The sequence below is a fragment of the Schistocerca gregaria genome, chromosome X (assembly GCF_023897955.1).
Source record: "Schistocerca gregaria isolate iqSchGreg1 chromosome X, iqSchGreg1.2, whole genome shotgun sequence".
NCBI classification, from domain to species: domain Eukaryota; kingdom Metazoa; phylum Arthropoda; class Insecta; order Orthoptera; family Acrididae; genus Schistocerca; species Schistocerca gregaria.
Window position 1 is genome coordinate 601,745,924 of NC_064931.1, and position 19,018 is coordinate 601,764,941.

Genomic DNA, 19,018 nt, shown 5'->3' on the forward strand with positions numbered 1-19,018 from the left:
TCCTACCCATATGCAATGATGAACGAAAAAATTATGAGCACTTGCTCAACGGAACGAACCACCTTTGGAACTCAGTGGAGCAGTGGCTCTGCGTGGCAAGGATTCGACAGGTCCTTTGATAGGTTTCCAGATGTATGTGACATCAGATGCCTACGCACAGGCCACGCAAGTACAACGGGCGGAGGGTCTAGTGGGCGCGGAGATGGCGATCGATAACGTCCCACATGTGTTCCACCAGGTCCAGATCAGACGAATTTGGTGTCAAGACATCAACTTGAACGGTATTATATGCTGGGTGGTTGTAACTGAAGTGCAGCTACCCACGGAGATCCAGTTTGGGCTATAATCATCGTATGGCAGCGAAGCCTGGTATAGAAGCTAATGTGTTATTGCGAAAAACATAGTTCTGAGTTTGGCCACCAGTGCAAATCTGGCGCTGTATAACATCTTCTCGACGTCTTTGGTGCTCAAGTTGAACAAACTCTGCAAAGGGCGGTTACTAGTAGAATCAACAGGATACCTTTCTTACTTGTTTGACCTTATCTGCCCATGTCCCGTTCCTAATCCGTTACATAATATGGAAACATTCTATACGTCTTTATTGCATTCACAGTGCCAGATTTGCATCTGGTGGCCAAATTGGAACTAATTTTTTCCAGCGTAAATCGATTACACATTAACGCATTAGAATATCTACTAAGTTTCACTGCCATACAACAATGATAGTGCACACCGGACATCTGTGAATAGTTGCACTTTAATTATAACCACATGGTACCGCGCAGCGCCACCGAGCGATATTTTATCTCGCGGTGGGAAGTGCTCACAATGTTTTGGCTCATTTCTGCATGTCGTTTGGTATTCCACGGAATGCCTCCTGTAGAAAAGAAACCGCGACCGACACTGCTTACAAATATTCATCTACACAAATCATTTTGACTCCACTGCGAATCCTGATGTGTTTAACCTAGCTAAGCAGAATGTCTGGCTGAGAGTTACGTCCGTGTGTTCTGGAACAGGGCCTTCTTCCAGGTGAGCCCATCATGTTGACAGTTTTTGTGTGCTTTCATAGTGATAATGAGGTACATCGTTTAATTTAGGCTGAAGAGCGGCGCCTGTGCTTCCGCCAGCCCGCCCTGGATGGAGCAGTGAAATTCAACAAAGAAAAATAAAATTACTTTGTGGTCTGCTTTCGATCTGATCACCTGTAGTCTGTGGATACACTCTCACGTTTATATATGGCTCGCACAGTCATACTTCTTCTATTTTCTTTTCCTGTTCGAGGTCTGTTCTTCTTTATTGCTACACTTGTGAACTTTTAATAGTTTCTTCTTTTTATTTTCAAGAATTTCTCTTTCTTTTGAGCAGAGTCTTCTGCTGGTCTCATTGCAAGCTGCCAATTCCCCATTTCTTCGCTTTGTTAGCTGTCATGTAATGATGTTCGTGTCGTTCCTCTAGTTTCCTTCTTTCTACATGTGAGTTTGCGTTACCTTTTCTCCGCGTAACGGGTGTTGTTATTGATCTCTGTTCTGTGTTCAGTGTCTGTCCCCCCGTAAGTTTTTGTGTGCTTTCATAGTGATAATGAGGTACATCGTTTAATTTAGGCTGAAGAGCGGCGCCTGTGCTGCTGCCAGCCCACTTTTTGTTTTCCCCACTTTATCTCATTCGTCTTTTCGTTTAGTATCGAATTGTTTGGAAATCTTAGTGGTTTTTATGTTAGTGTCTCTGGGAAGGTTGGAAGGAAGGAAGAAAGGAAGAAGAAAGAAAGGTTTGGAATTACCATCATGACGACGAGGAGGCCATTAGAAACGGAGCACAAGCATAGACCGAAGAAGAAATCGGCACCGCATACTTTGAAATGAGCCATCCCGGAATTCACCTTAAGTGATTTAGGGAAAGCACGGAAAACCTAAACATGAATAGCTGAACGGCCTTCTCCCGATTACGAGTTCAGACTTTTAGCAGTGTGCCACCTCACTCGGTTAACTTTGGAAGTTCTGCGAAATTACGTGATGCGTATTTTCTCTTCCTCTTGTGACATTCACGTTACAGTTATGAAATCTTCACGGGTTATCAGCCAAGTGGCGGCGTCTTCTAGTCGCAACGTTTCAATGGACTGCGTATCGTTCATCTTCAGGTGCCTGGATTACGCCTGGATTGCGTATCCATCATCTTCATGCGCCTGAAGATGATGGATACGCAATCCATTGAAGCGTTGCGACTAGAAGACGACGCCACTCGGCTGATAACCCGTGAAGATTTCATAGCTGAAATACGCCGAGAAAGCCTGCAATCGCATATTCACGTTACAGTTCCTACTGTTCTATCGTCAGTGTCTGCCCTTCTCTGAGGATTTGTGCTCTTCCTCAAAGTATTTTCCTTATCTCTGTCTGTGTGTCGTTCTATGTCTAACATCCCTGACGTTATTCTTATTGGTGAGTGCTGTCTTCTTCACTGTTCATCTGGTATTTTGAACAGAGGGAAATTTTTAGTGGATTGGAACTGACAAGTTTATCTATTGTGGACATGTCTTTAGGGTGTAAGTACGTCAGGTTTCCGAGTTATTTAGCATTGAAGTTAGCCAATCAGGTGGTTGCACAAGCAAATTCAAGCATTTGAAAGTGCTAAAATGCGGTAATTCACAGACATCTGTGATTCTCTGAGTTACCACGTGTTGGAATGTTCTTACCGTTAAAATGTTCCCTTTTTGAAAGTGATAACTTCGAGGTATGTGAGCAAAAGTAGGTTTGTTCGGTTCGAGGAAACCAAACGAAGAACACGTTTGGCGACACCGCTTCTGCCAGGTTGCTTGAATTTGTACACGCGACGACTCGATTGGCTAACTTCAATATTAAATAACTAGGAAACGGCGCACGTTTCAAATTTATTTCTTAACAGCTATTTCTCGGCACATCCTCCCCTTCAACACCCTTATAAGCTTTTCAGACTGTTTCTGATCACCCTATATACTATTCTTTTGTTGGTGATATACCCACCCCATTTGTCACGTTTGATATCAATTATTGGACTGAAAGGTTACAGGGACGTCTAAAATGATTTATCAATAACTTACACACGGATTTTCAAAACTCATATATTATTATTTCTCATGTCTTTGTTCTTTACGATCACTTCACTTATAGAAACATCAGCATGATAGAATTTAATCGGTGATTTTGTCATAATACTGAGGACAGCTCATTTTCATAAAGATGCGATTCTGAAATGAACTAGCTGAGTTCAATAGATTTACTTTCCTATTAATTTCACCATTCCGGAAACCCTTTCAGAAATTTCAAATGGGTATGACCAGACGAAGGGTCTATCAAAACCCATTTTCACTTATTTCTGACTTTACTATTGAATAGGGCATTACAGCGACTTACCGTTTTCTGTGCGTCTTCTACAACCGACAGTCAAAGAAATCTCTGTTCGTTACAAGATTTATACCTAACTTCAGTCTGGAATGTCCTGCCACGCGGGGTAACCGCGGGATTTTGAGCGCCTTGTCATGGTCGGAGGTTCGAGTCCTCCCTAGGGCATGGGTGTGTGTGTTGTCCTTAGCGTAAGTTAGTTTAAGTTAGATTAATTAGTTCGTAAACTAGGGACCGATGACCTCAGCGGTTTGGTCCCACAGAACCTTACCACAAATTTCCAAAAAATTTTGCTATGCCCTGATGCCGATCGTACGGTGCTCGTACTCCATTTTTGCCTCAACGGAAAGGTAAGAAAATGCAATTCTGCTCCGGCCGTCTCCATCAGACGAGCACGGGAAACGCAGTAGCACACGTTAAGCTATGCCAATGCAACAAATCAAGGTATGAAGTTTCACTTATCCCTTTCACTGAAAATACCCATTTCCGAGTTTCCTGAATGATTTGTGAAATAATGACGATCTTAATAAAAGGTAAGCGAAATGCATCAGAGGCAACACAAAGTGTTCATCGACGATCGCTACGAGAAATATCACTTATTCAGATTAATATTAAATCGCAACTATTGCACTCCCGGGCGAATAAGGTACTGCCTTCGCAGATCACTTCTACGATGGTCATTTTTACTTTCGCATTGTATTCAACCAGTAATTTTTCCTCTGATGTGGAGAAGAACACAATTTCCGCCCCTGTCCTGAATTAAATCATAGATTTCTCTTAAATGCCTCTCGGTAGGAGAGCACTCACTACTGATGGTGATCCACCGAAAGGACGTTAAGCTTGACGTCTCGCTTGGTGACGGTCGAAAGGGGTACGATGTCTGCTGGCACCAAGTTTTAACCTCTCCTTGTAGAACGTGATGTATTTAATGAACGTTTCTTGTAAGGGGTATACTGGAGTGCCAAGAAAGCTGGCAGAAAAGTCTACGCCCCTAGAAATTCTGAAGTATTTTGTAGTTATTTGTCGGTGGCTCTTAAAGTTGGTTAAAAACTGCGAAAGGTGTATAGTATTTTTACACTGGAAAATTTTGCCGATTGTGATACACGAAGTACCTCATCTAAGTAGGTTGATGCAACAGCTCACACAGGTTTCTTGCTTGTCAAGGTTTCAGAGAACATCCTCCGCAATTGTATATCATGCGAGGCATCTGGCTAGTTCAGTCTGCTTACAAGACACCTTGGAAAATTATCTCTGGTGCGCGCTAAAATTAAAAGAATGTCATAACAGTCCGCACACATCAGATAAGCTGCAAGCCGCAGGATCCACACTGTGGGTGGCCTACCGCTCTTATGCACCGGGAAAAGTTTCGTTTCCCTTGGTAGAAGTACAATGACTTTGCATAACACTTAAATGTGCACAACGTTAATTAAAGGTTGGAAATGTTCGTACGGAATTTTTGACGTGTTAGAACTGATTTACATCTAAATAAAAGTCGTGTTGACCGCCTCCGCAGCCGAATGGCTAGCGTCCCTGCCATCAGCGTGGGAGGACCCGGGTTCGATTTCTGATACTTCTCACATTTTTTTCTGACGTAGAGAGATCTCAGCCTTGTGAGGCCAAATGAATAGCTATTTGAATGAAGAAGCAGCGGGTCCACCAAGATTCGTCTACTGGCAATAATGGCTGGAGGGAGTGGCGAGATACTGATCAGACGTTCCATGATCATAGATCGCTCCTCATACTGCCTCGTAGGCAGCAGAAGGGGACAGTAGGAACAGGACTAAGGCGCAATCCTTGAGTGGTGTTCCATAAAAATCGGGGTATTGCTACCAGCGGTTTTTAAACAGACGTCGAATCACGAACACAGAAAAGGAAATCACGAACTGTGGTTTTTTCATTATTTTTCTTCGTTTGTTCAGTTTGATGAAAGTTGGTGGTGACTTTAATTTACCCTCGATATACTGGCGAAAATACATGTTTAATTCCGGAGGTAGACATAAAATATCATCCGAAATTTTGCTAAACGCATCCTATGAAAATTATTTCGAGCGGTTAGTTCATGAGCCCACGCGAATAGTAAACGGTTGTGAAAACACACTCGACTTCTTAGCAACAAATAATCGTGAGTTATTAATGAGCATCAAAATCGATTTCAGGGATAAGTGAACACAGGGTTGTCGTCGCGAGATTAAATATTGTAATTCCCAAATCCTCGAAAAATAAGCGAAAAATATGCCTATTCAAAAATGCAGATAAAAATTCACTTGACGCCTTCCTGAGAGACAATCTCCACTCATTCCAAGTTAATAATATAGGTGTAGACCAGATGTGGCTTAAATTCAGAGAAATAGTATCGGCAGTAATTGAGAGATTTATACCAAATAAATTAACAAACGACGGAGCTGATCCTCCTTGGTACACAAAACGGGTTAGAACACTGTTGCAGTAACAACGAAACAAACATGCCGAATTTAAACAGACGCAAAATCCCCAAGTTTGGAGATCTTTTACAGAAGCTCGAAATTTAGCGCACACTTCAATGCGAGATGCCTATAACAGTTTCAACAACAAAACTTTGTCTCGAAACCTGGCAGGAAATCCAAAGAGATTGTGGTCGTACGTGAAGTATGTTAACGGCAAGATACAATCAATGCCTTCTCTGCGCGATAGCAATGGAGATACTATAGAAGACAGTGCTGCCAAAGCAGAGTAACTAAACACAGCCCTCCGCAATGCCCCCACAAAAGAAGACGAAGTAAATATTCCATAATTCGAATCGAGAACAGCTGCCAACATGAGTAACGTAGAAGTAAATATCATCGGAGTAGTGAAGCAACTTAAATCACTTAATAAAAGTAAGTCTTCTGGTCCAGGCTGTATACCAATTAGGTTCCTTTCGGAGTATGCTGATGCATTAGCTCCATACAACCGTTCGCTCGATGAAAGATCCGTACCCAAAGACTGGAAAGTAGCACAGGTCACACCGATATTCAAGAAAGGTAGTAGGAGTAATCCACTAAATTACAGGCCCATATCGTTAACGTCGATATGCAGCAGGATTTTAGAGCATATATTGTGTTCGAACATTGTGAATTACCTCGAAGAAAACGGTCTACTGACACACAGTCAACATGGGTTTAGAAACATCGTTCTTGTGAAACACAACTAGCTCTTTATTCACATGAGTGCTGAGTGCTATTGACAAGGGATTTCAGATCGATTCCGTATTTATGGATTTTCGGACGGCTTTTGACACTGTACGGTACCACACAAGCGGCTTGAAGTGAAAGTGCGTGCTTATGGAATATCGTCTCAGTTATGTGACTGGATTTGTGAGTTCCTGTCGGAGGGATCACAGTTCGTAGTAATTGACAGAAAGTCATCGAGTAAAACAGAAGTGATTTCTGGCGTTTCTTATCTATATAAACGATTTGGGAGACAATCTGAGCAGCCGTCTTCGGTTGTTTGCAGATGACGCTGTCGTTTATCAACTAATAAAGTTATCAGAAGATCAAAACAAGCTGCAAAACAATTTAGAAGAAATATCGGAATGGTGCGAAAAGTGGCAGTTCACCTTAAATAACGAAAAATGTGAGGTCATCCACATGAGTGCTAAATACCTAGGTATTACAGTAACGAACAACTTAAATTGGAAGGAGCACGTAGAAGATTTTGTGGGGAAGGCTAACCAAAGACTGCGTTTACTGGCAGGGCACTTAGAAAATGTAACAGATCTACTAAGGAGACTGCCTACACTACGCCTGTCCGTCCTCTTTTAGAATACTGCTGCATGGTGTATGATCCTTACGAGATAGGGCTGACGGAGTACATCGAAAAAGTTCAGAGAAGGACAGCACGTTTTGTATTATCGCGAAATATGGGAGAGAGTGTCACATAAATGATACAGGATTTGGGATAGACATCATTAAAAGAAAGGCGGTTTTCGTTGCGACGGAATCTTCTCACGAAATTCCAATCACCAACTTTCTCCTCCGAAGGCGAAAATATTTAGTTGACACCGACTTACATAGGGAGGAACTATCACCAAAATAAAATAACGGAAATCAGAGCTCGTACGGAAAGATATAGGTGTTCATTCTTTCCGCGCGCTATAAGAGATTGGAATAATAGAAATTTGTGAAGGTGGTTCTGTGAACCCTCTGCCAGGCACTTAAATGTGATTTATAAAGTATCCATGTAGGTGTAGATAATCTAACATCTTGGAAAAATAAGCAGTTGAAAAAAGTTTTGAATCAGCTGCATATTTGCGAACGTATGTGAGTGTTCATACAAAGGAAGCACGCAATGAAAGACTAAGCCTTATAAAAATTATAAAAATAACATTACTGTGAATTATAAACAAAATTATATGGTAACAACAAATATAGAGGCATCATGTTCACATATGCAGATTTTTTGGAAATCGAAATTTCCCGCTAGGTAACATCCAATTCAGTCCCATACATTGTTTTAATCTTGGACGGTTCTTGGCATGCTGTTCACAGCGTGATCGCTAAGTTGCTGTTCAACTCTTGGACGGCGGCCCTCCTGTAGTACTCCAGTGCTGCTGCCAACAGTTTCATCTCGTACCAAGTAAGCTCAGTCGGTTCATGTGAGCATATACAACATCTCACTCCTATAGTACACTTTCTGTTCAAAAGTATCTGGACATCTGTTGGTGGACATAAATACATGGTGTGTCCACACTTCTCCTTCAAAATGGTTTGCACTCTGCTGGGGACACTTCCGATGAGGTGTATAAATGTCTGCGAAGAAATAGCCCATTCTTCCTCAAGAGCCGAAACCAGAGGAAGTTGTGATGCTAGACTCTAGGATCTTGAGCGTAGTCGATATTGTAGCTAATAGGGGTTGTGACGACCTCCCCAACTTGGGCACGTCTATTGTGGCGTTGGGCAGTATAGTGGTGCAATTCGATGGCTTATACCTCATATGTGCTTCTTTCACACTATTGCAGAGGAAGGTCGTTGGTAGCTTTGACCAAATTTCAAATCTGTGTACAATCCGCAACAATCTACATCCAACACCTGGCACTACTGCAAGCAGATTAGACTCCTGGAAAGAAAAAGAAGAGCAGTGGCGAAACAGACACACCAACTATTCCTACATCGAAACTGCGCAGTCCACCTTAACGGCGCATGGCGGAGGGTACCCGTACCACTACTAGTCGCCTCATTTCCCGCTCCACTCGCAAATAGAACGAGGGAAAAACGACTGCCATATGCCTCCGTATGAGCCCTAATTTCTCGTGTCTTATCTTCGTGGTCCTTACGCGCAATGCATGTTGGAGTTATCAGGATGGTTCGGCAGTCAGCTTCAGATGCCAATTCTCTAAATTTTCTCAATAATGTTCCTAGAAAGAACGTCGTCTTCCCTCCAGGTATTGCCATATGAGTTCTCGAAGCATCCCCGTAACACTTGGGTGTTGTTCAAACCTACCAGTAACAAATCTAGCAGCCCGCCTTTGAAATGCTTAGATGTATTCCTTTAATGCGACCTGGTACGGATCTCAAACACTTGAACAGTACTTAAGAAAGGTCGCACCAGCATCTTATATGCGTTCTCCTTTACAGAAGAACCATACTTTCCTAGAATTCTCCCAATAAACGGAAGACGACCATTCGCTTTTCCTGACACATTCCTCACATGCTCGTTCCATTTCATATAGCTCTTGCATTTTAACGATGTGACTGTGTCAAGCAGGACACTGTTAATGCTTTATCTGAACATTACGTGTTTATTTTTCTGCTCATCAGCATATGCTTATATTTTTCTACATTTAGATCTATCTGCCATTCGTCACACCAACCAGAGATCTTGTATAAATCATCTCGTATCCTCCTACAGTCACTCAACTTTGACGCCTTACCCTACAGCAAAACATCATCAGGAAACAACCGCAGATCACTGCCCAACCCGTCCGCCAAACAAGAATGGTTCAAATGGCTCTAAGCACGATGGTACTTAACATCTGAGGTCATCAGTCCCCTAGAATTAGAACTAATTAAACCTAACTAACGTAAGGACATCACACACATCCATGCCCGAGGCAGCATTCGAACCTGCTACAGAAGCAGCAGCGCGGTTCCGGACTGAAGCGCCTAGAACCGCTCGGCCACGGCGGCCGGCCCGCCAAATCATTGAAGTATATGGAGCAAAAGAGCGGTCGTATCACACTTCGCTGGGGCACTCTTGACGACACCCTTGTCTCTGATGAACACTTGCCGTCGAAGACAACATATTGGGTTCTGTTACTTAAGAAGTCTTCGAGCCATTCCCATATCTGTGAACCTATTCCATATGCTCGTGCCTACGTTAACAGCCAGCAATGGGGCACCGTGTCAACGTTTTCCAGAAATCTAGAAATATCCGATCTGCCTATTGCCCTTCACCCATAGTTCGCAGTATATCAAGTGAGAAAAGCGCAAGCTCAAGTCCACACGAGCGATGCTTTCTATAACCGTGCTGATTCGTGGACTTGAGCTTCTCGGTCTCAAGAAAATTATATTCGAACTGAGAATACGTTCAAGGATTCTGCAGCAGAGTAATATTACAGATATTGGTCTGTAATTTTTCGGGTCCGTTATTTTGCTCTTATTATTCATAGAAGTCATCTGCGCATTTTTCCTAGTCGCTTGGGACTTTGTGTTGGGCTACAAACTCACGATAAACTTGAACAATATGCCACCAAAACCTCCGTAGTGCTCGTCGACCATCCGAAACTAACATGCGAGCTGCATCTCTTACAGCCGGCCGCGGTGGCCGAGCGGTTCTAGGCACTTCAGTCTGGAACCGCGCGACTGCTACGGTCGCAGGTTCGAATCCTGCCTCGGGCATGGATGTGTGTGATGTCATTAGGTTAGTTAGGTTTAAGTAGTTCTAAGTTCTAGGGGACTGATGACCTCCAATGTTAAGTCCCATAGTGCTCAGAGCCATTTGAATCTTAGAGATTCAGGGATGTCGAATGCAACATGCGGATACTCACAGTGATAAAGACTTATTTTGAAATTAACGCGCTTTAGAACAATTGAAGGGCTTATTTCAATAGTGGTACAAGTCCATTTTCGTTCATTTTGAGATAAAGAGTCCTGAAGTTAAATGAGCGCTGAAAAATCTGCAGTTGAGATACCAGAAATATTCAAGCATATGACTCTTGCTTTTCTTTCTGTTTGTTGGGTTCATTAATTTCAGAAGCATTATAGGCGGAAAAGTAGAGGTAATGGACTTGTACCACTATTGAAATACAGTAGAGCGTCGATTATGCGAAGTAATCGGGGGATATGAGTGTTCAGAAAACTGGTTTGTTCGGATAATCGAACTGTACATGCTTATTTGCCCAAAAGAAGTACTGTACAGTAAATTTATTCGTAAAAACAGGCATCTCTTTTAGTTAGGTTAGGTTAGGTTGTGTTGTTTAACGTCCCGTCGACAACGAGGTCATTAGGGACGGAGCGCAAGCTCGGCTTAGGGAAGGATGGGGAAGGAAATCGGCCGTGCCCTTTCAAAGGAACCATCCCGGCATTTGCCTGAAACGATTTAGGGAAATCACGGAAAACCTACATCAGGATGGCTGGAGACGGGAATGAACCGTCGTCCTCCCGAATGCGAGACCAGTGTGATCTCTTTTAGTATTACAAAGTAACATACAAAGGCAACTTCAGTAGGAATGTATAGTATGTGGCACAGTTTATTAAACAAAAATATATACATAATACATACGCATTTTGCATGAACAATACACACAGTATACAAAATTAACGTTTAAAAAATCCTTTATTTTGGTCTGTCTAAGCAAGCCTACACGCTTACGAGCAGCTAAGTCACGTACTTTTTTCATTGCAGATATCTGAAACTGGTCACTTTCATCTTGGGCTTCAAACCAGCGCAAGGCAGTATCTAAATAAGTGAACGCCTCAGAAGCTGTTGGTATACTTTCATCTTCACTTTGTGGAGCACTGATTGATGAGATGCTGGCGGCGTCATCTTTATCAGTGACGACGTTTGCAATCTCGCTGTCCTGCATGGTTTGGTGTCCTGGATCTGCATCATCGATATTCATCCATTCACGAACGTCTCCATCGTCACATTCGTGGCAATCTATTTCTTTTAGCATACCGAGAATTTCGGACATAGCATTCTGTTCGTCATTTTCAATCACACCTTGTGAATTTTCTTCTGTGTCTTATTCTAGGCTTTCTTCAAATTCTCTTCCTTTACACTATTCCATGCTGCGCTGATCATGTAGGACGCGTCTTTCAAGTCAATATTCTTATGATTTCTTAAGAGACTTTCTTCTCCTACCTCTTCTCTTTCTAACAATAACTTAGGCAATAATTCTGGGAAACTGTGGGAAACTTGGTTTGGGAGTGAGGGGGATGGTGGACGGTAGGGTGGGAGAGTAACAGGTGCGAGCGAGTACACAGTTCGGTTAAGCGGTCGTTCGATTGACCGACGTTCGGATAATCTACGCTTTACTGTAAGCCCTTCAGTTGTCGATCTGTGATCATGACGATACCGATCATCTTCATGTAGAAAGATTGGTATTGGCCTTAGACAGGTTGAAAATTCTTTATCTACATCAAATTTCAATTTTGTGAGACTATAGTTGTTATCTGGTACGGAGCTGGAGGTAATGTTGCTGGAATGTTGATTTCAGGCCCTGTCGGCGCGGAGGGCAGGCGGCGGTGCCCTCTGTGCGACTCCTCCGTGTACAGCTACTGCAGCGAGAAGCTGCTGCACGACGCCTGCTGCTGCAGCGCGCCACTCGGTAAGCACTCCCTCTCTTCTCTTGACGATGCCACGGCCCGCAGCGCTCACAAGTGAGGTCGCAAGTTCAATCTTTAGTAAGGATAATTTGCTCGCCCGGTTACAGAGCGGTCTAACGCACGGCTTTCCGGAGTAGGAAGGACCGCCTCGTCCCCGGCACGAATCCACCCGGCGGACTTGTGTCGAGGTCCGGTGAGCAGACCAGTCTGTGGATGGTTTTTAGGCGGTTTTCCATCCCCCTCGGCGAATGCGGACTGGTTCCCCTTATTCCGCCTCAGTTACACTATGCCGGCGATTGCTGCGCAAACAAGTTCTCCACGTACGCGTACACCACCATTACTCTACCACGCAAACCTAGGTTACAGTCGTCTGGTGTGAGACGTTCCCTGGGGGGTCTACCGGAGGCCGAACCGCACAATAACCCTAGGTTCGGTGTGGGGCGGCAGGCGGGTGAAGTGGACTGCGGTAGTCGTCGTGGGGTTGTGGACCACTGCGGCTGCGGCGGGGACGGAGCCTCTCCGTCGTTTCTAGGTCCCCGATTAACATAACAGCATACAAGGATCATTTGGAAGTGATGTGTTAACAATTATGACAGGAAAAGTGGTAGCTGCTAGTGTCTCATCGTGTGAATCAGGGCGACAGAAAATGAGTGTCCGAGAGGTACAGCGATCAACCTTCAATGGGAGGTACGTATTACACTTGACAAAGTGGACATCGTGGAAATTCAAGAAATGTTCAAAATAAACCATTAAGTTGCATCACGAACACCTTCGTAACATGAAGATGGAAGGCGAACTCCTTAGGAATTGCAAACCGTGCAGGACGTTCAGTCAGGTTTCCACTCTCAAAGAATGAATATAGAATCAAATTTGTGTAGAGTGGTGACGAGAAGTAATGGAATGTGATGGCATGTAACCGAATGTGAAACAGTCTGTCGTGGAGCTTATCGCGAAATTGGCGTAGCTACAGATAGTGCGATAATATGTTTTATAGGCATGGAAAAAAAAAACATCCAGAGGCTGAGTTTGTCCAGCGGTTCCAGGTGGTAGAGGTACGAACTCCAATGTCACAGGAACAGTTTGCTCTGGAGGAGTATGACTTTTATTTGCAGATTAAGAATCAAACAACAGCAAGTTATTTTGACCAGCTATTGGCGAAAAGCAGTGCTCATACCACAGTTGTAGTCCTCTTACACCCATTTTCCCACTCTTGCTTGCTGTGACGTAAATATTCCCTACTGCCCTTGCAAGATCACGAGCACGATGAAGAATCGTAGGGGACACAGCACCTCCAGCTTCTCGCAGCACAACAAGCAACTTTGCAGCCAATTTACCATACAGATTAACAGTCGGCATAATTGTATACGAATTCGTTAAGGCATTGATGTTAGTAGATCTTGATGCAACTCACTTGGTACCTCTAATTTCCAGAGTTCCTTTCACATGCATTTCCTCTTCAAATCCGGTTTGGTCGGAGTTGAAAACAAATTCCTTATGGAACGATGGGATAAGCTGTGTACCTCGTCTACAAATTTTGTTCTGATTCCGCAGTTTAATGTGCATCGTCAGTTTGACGCTTTGTTTGAAATTTCGTTATCTTACGTCGTGCAATTCTGTAGCGCTGTTTGAAGTTATGGAACCAACCACTGATTCCCTTGAAATCACTGTAATCTTGTGTCGCGCGCCATTTTATGTGCATAACATAGCAGGTCACCACCATGCACAACCTGTAAATTGTATCGAGTATCCTTGAAACGCCCAAACAACAGTTTTTGTAGCAAGTGCGCGTTGTGCTCCCTTGAATATCCGTAGGTTTTCTTGTGCACTACAAGGTCATGTTGATGCGGTCGTATTCGAAATCTGTTCATAATTTTTACTGTACTATGCTACGGACGATATTCTGTGTTTGTAATTATGTTCAGTACCAGCTCCATGGACAACGATTTACAGTTACTACGTTTCACTAGAGACGGAATAGTCGAGGGTATACGACACCACACATTCCACTGACTCATTTTTCAGAAACGCTAATATTTTATCTGCCACTTCTTTCTCACTTTGCGAAATTCCTTGGGTTCCTTTCTGACGAAATGTCAAGTTCGGCAGCTGTTGTTATAGATATAATGCAATGTTTGCCTTGTTTGTCAAATGTTCAAATGTGTGTGAAAATTTATGGGACTTAACTGCTAAGGCCATCGGTCCCTAAGCTTACACACTACTTAACCTAAATTATCCTAAGGACAAACACACACACGCATGCCCGAGGGAGGACTCGAACCTCCGCCGGGACCCTTGTTTGTCGCTGACATTCCTCTGCTTTGTATCAACACCAATAGCAGTGTAGCACTGTTGTGAGTTACTCGTCGACTAAGCAGTTCTACTTCGCTCCACAGCCTCAAGCTGTGCTCACCACTGGATACATCCAGAGCTCGAACGGAAAGGTTTAGGTGTTCCTTTTTCCCACGCGCCATTCGAGAGAAGTAGTACGAAAATGATTCGATGAACCCTCTGCACGGACATAAGTGTGAATTGTAGAGTAACCATGTATATGTAGATGTAGACGTAGGTGTAGATGTCCCGTCCCCTGTCGCCATTAGCAGTCAATATTGTGGTTTTATGGTAGACAACACGTGAGGCGTCGAATCCTGTAAACACCATTGTCCTTTTGCTACCTCGCACTAAAGGGGTTTTTTGTCTGTTTCCGTTTGGGGAAAGTCATCAGTAACCTGTGCTATCCTAAAAAAGGTTCGGCCAGGTGCCACGATGATTTCTTCCACATACCTATACAGCTGCAAAATATGTACAACTTTAACGAAGTTCAAGTAACTTTAACATAGACAACATATTCAAGGGTGACAGGGATACTCGCCATGAAGGTTACCGTCGACCACGTCTTACCACCACAAGGGAGCAGCGCCGTATAGTGCACCGAACACATAGTAATCTCTTCACATCTGCACCTGCCCTCCGTAAGCAAGTAATGGAATTCCTGCAACAATCTACGTCGTCTTGCACCACTGGTAAGAGTAGCAGCCGCCGGACAAGGATATTACCACTGAGCTGTAATCAGTTCCTAACAAAGTCTAAAATGAAATAGAAATGAAGCGCCCAGAAAGGAAGGAGGAAACGCAATAAAACTTCACAAGTTGAGAGGGTATGTGATGTCATTTTAGTGATTGCAACGTCGAGTCAAATTCAAATTTACAAAGAAGTTGACAGTATGAGACAACTTATCGGTATAACATTGCACCCCTCTGGCCTGGATTCTTGCAATGATTCGGTTGGGAAAGGTGTCGTAAAGCTTTTGTATCATCTCCTGAAGCAAGCAACTGTTGTAACTGCTCCTTTATATCCTGGATACTGGCACTGGGATGGAATTCATATCCGAGAAGATCCCACACAAGTTCCATCGAGGACAGATCTGGGGATCTTGTTGACCACAGAAGTATACCCTCATTGCTTGCAGTCTCACGCCGATTCCTACAAGAGGTTGGATGAAGATTGCATCTGCATTGAATGATCTTTAATCGCCACCAAGTCGCGTAAATTTATGTGTGTGGTGCCTGTTCTTCCGGACATGTCCGAAAACAATACACAAATGGGTATCGCACAATTCGACCAACTGAGCAAATGGAGACTCCCAATGAGACCCACTTCAGACTCTGTCAGGTGTTCATCAAGCTGTCTCACAGGAGTGTGTGGCGTCTCCGTGTCATTCACAGTAACCACTCAACGTCTGATGGTTCAAATGGTTCAAATGGCTCAGAGCACTATGCGACTTAACATCTGTGGTCATCAGTCGCCTAGAACTTAGAACTAATTAAACCTAACTAACCTAAGGACATTACACACATCCATGCCCGAGGCAGGATTCGAACCTGCGATCGTAGCAGTCGCGCGGTTCCCGACTGAGCGCCTAGAACCGCGAGACCACCGTGGCCGGCCAACGTCTGATGCTCACGCCCCTTGCATGACCTATAAGGATGGTTAACACTGAACATGAACAACATTAACGCACTCTGGTGACCGTTCTACCTGTCAAAGTGAATTGCAATGCTAATCATTTACATACCCACCGATGATGTGCACGTCAACAGAGTTACAGTGGCATCTGCCCATGTTTTCTGGGTGCTTCTGTTTTTGTAAAAATAACTACGTGCCATTTTGATGCTTGTACATCATGCAGACATCTAAGCTGTCAAAAAATAGAATGAGATTTTCACTCTGCAGCAGAGTGTGGTAGAGCACTTGCCCGCGAAAGGCAAAGGTCCTGAGTTCGAGTCTCGGTCCGGCACACAGTTTTAATCTGCCAGGAAGTTTCACGTCAAAAAATAGTTTTACGCCAACCTCACCACTTGCATAGTTCGTGGTTTTTTAAATATATATATATACCGGAAACGTCTTTCTCGATACTCTTTTGACCATAGGAAACCGCTTCGTACAGTCACCTGTGTAACAGAGGCAAAAGTAAATCCACACTCAGTGTTCTTCAATACAGTCTACTGAGTATCCATACGTCAACAGCACCTAGAGGCTTGTGAATACTGTTCAGACTTTGGAGCAAAATACACATTATTGGGTAACCTCTAGGGAATCTGCAGTGCTCCAGATGTATTTGGGTTGTCCAAATACACGGGGATCTGTCTGGATCGACCACCTATTCCCCACATTCTCCATGGGAAACCAATTTATACTCCTGAAAATACCAATGAGAAGGGTGGATTTTCAACGAGTACCAACGCCCTACCAACAAAGAGCTTAGCTGATTAGTTGGACTGTAAAAATAAATCTTAAGGTTTATTGTAAATAGATGAACAGGATATAAGTTTCGTATTGTTCATTTTTAATAATGGAGAAGATGGTATGTTTGCAAATTGCTCCTCTTTCTGTATTGATCATGGTTTGGAAGATCGGTCAGAAACTACAGTAGAAGCACAAGTGCTGCTCTCAGACATCGAAGATGATATTTTGATCGTTGTGGCTGCTGAATTAATTTTTGTGGACTGATGCTCATTCTGACGCAAAATAATCGAATGTTATATATACTATATGTGTGTGAACGTTTAAACTCTGTTGTTTGTGTGTGTGTGTGTGTGTGTGTGTGTTCAAAGCTAGTACGTGAGGACCGTCGCACAGCGTAAACTGATATCAGGCTTCTGTCTCAGGATAAATGATTTTCCTAACATCTTGTTCTAATGTTACGTAATTTTTGAACGTTTGAAAAGTTGAAATCTGCAAAAACTTACTGTCAAGCAAAGGAGGTATATGGTGATATATTAAGGAACGAAATAAATGTGAGAAAGTGATGTGAAAAAAATGTGCATGGCGGAACTCGACCCCAACGTCCACCAGTCGCCACAGATGATCTTTAGAATCAAGTGATGATCATGATGAGGACGACACAACAACACGCAGTCATCAAGAGGCAGTTGAAAATCCCTGACCCTGCCGGGAATCGAACCCGGGACCCGTGCTCGAGAAGCGAGAACGTTACCGCGAGACCACGAGCTGAGAAAAAGAATCAAGTAAGGAACTAAATCGTGCAAGACAGCCATATATTCTTCCCTAAATATTTCTCGTTGTTTACTTGGTAAAATTTGTATCCGAACACCTTGGCCACAGCAAAAGTTTTGCTCTGTAGGTTCCCCCAGCAACTGAGTGACCGACACATAACACAGAGAATGGTTGCACCACTGACATTTTTGACGCGGTATCACGAAGATGGAAATCCTTTTCTTAATCACATTGTAACTGTAGACGGGACACGGCTAACTCACTTCACCCCCCAACAGCAAGCGCCAATCACTCGAGTGGTATCATTCCTCCTCAATCACTGCAACGGCAAAAATAAAGACAAAATCTGGCAACAAGAATGAAAATTCATGGTGACGATTTTTTGTCTTGGTGAATTTGATGGCACAAGACACTACAATCTGTGCAGTCGACATTCGTAAGAGAACTGTGGCGAACAGTCGAAAATCATAGATGTGAAAAGCTTTCTCGCAGTTTCGTGGTTCTTCGTAACGCCTGCTCTCTCTTTGCTGCTGCTACAACAGGAGGCTTGCCGGATCAATTAGGATAGGAAATTTTTCATCTCCGATCTGCAGCCTAGCACTTTCGCCTAGTGATTTTCACCTCTTCAGAAAGTTCAAAGAGTTCCTGGATGGGAAACATTTTAGAAGAGATGCCGAGGCGCTGAATACAGTTAACAGCTTGCTTACTCGACCAGCAGCAGACAACTAAGAGAAGGGATTTCTAAGGCTGGTGGACAAATACAACTAATGCTTGGATGAAAGCGGGGATTATGTAAATATAGTTGCCATGGGTAGTCCTCTTAGTCCAGTGGTGGCCAACTTCTTCATGGGACATTTCGAAGCACAGGCACTGGACTCGGCGACTTGTTAAGCTAAGGTGTGGTACAGGTACGTCGATGATACTTTCGTTGTGTGGAGCCATGGTGAAGAACAGCTCGGTGACTTCCTAAGACACTTGAACAGCCTCCACACCAACATAAAATTTACCATGGTAGGAGAAAAGGACAAAAAACTACCATTTCTAGACGTGCTGGTCACAAGGGACGGCGAAAACCTGGGACATAGCGTGTACCGAAAACCGACACACACGGACCGATACCTGCACAAACTATCAAACGACAACCCGAGCCAGAAAAGAGCCATGATTCATACGGTCGTAACGCGAGCAGAACGAATATGTGAGCCGCATCATTTCAAACGCGAAATGCAACATCTCGAAAGTGTTTTGAGAGCAATGGGTACTCCACAAATTATATTAGAAGTTTAACAGAGCCAAACACTCGGCGAAGTAAGAAATCAGGAAAAGAAACGTCGGGTACGGCCTTTC

General features: G+C 43.5%; 1 protein-coding gene across 1 annotated transcript in view; it reads left to right on the forward strand.

Annotated features, from left to right (window-relative positions):
• Positions 1–19,018, forward strand: part of LOC126298452 (uncharacterized) — a 79,557-nt gene that overhangs the window by 32,863 nt on the left and 27,676 nt on the right. The window contains exon 2 of the mRNA XM_049989782.1: positions 12,049–12,159. Coding sequence (XP_049845739.1) covers positions 12,049–12,159 — 111 coding nt within the window. The remainder of the gene's footprint in view (positions 1–12,048; positions 12,160–19,018) is intronic.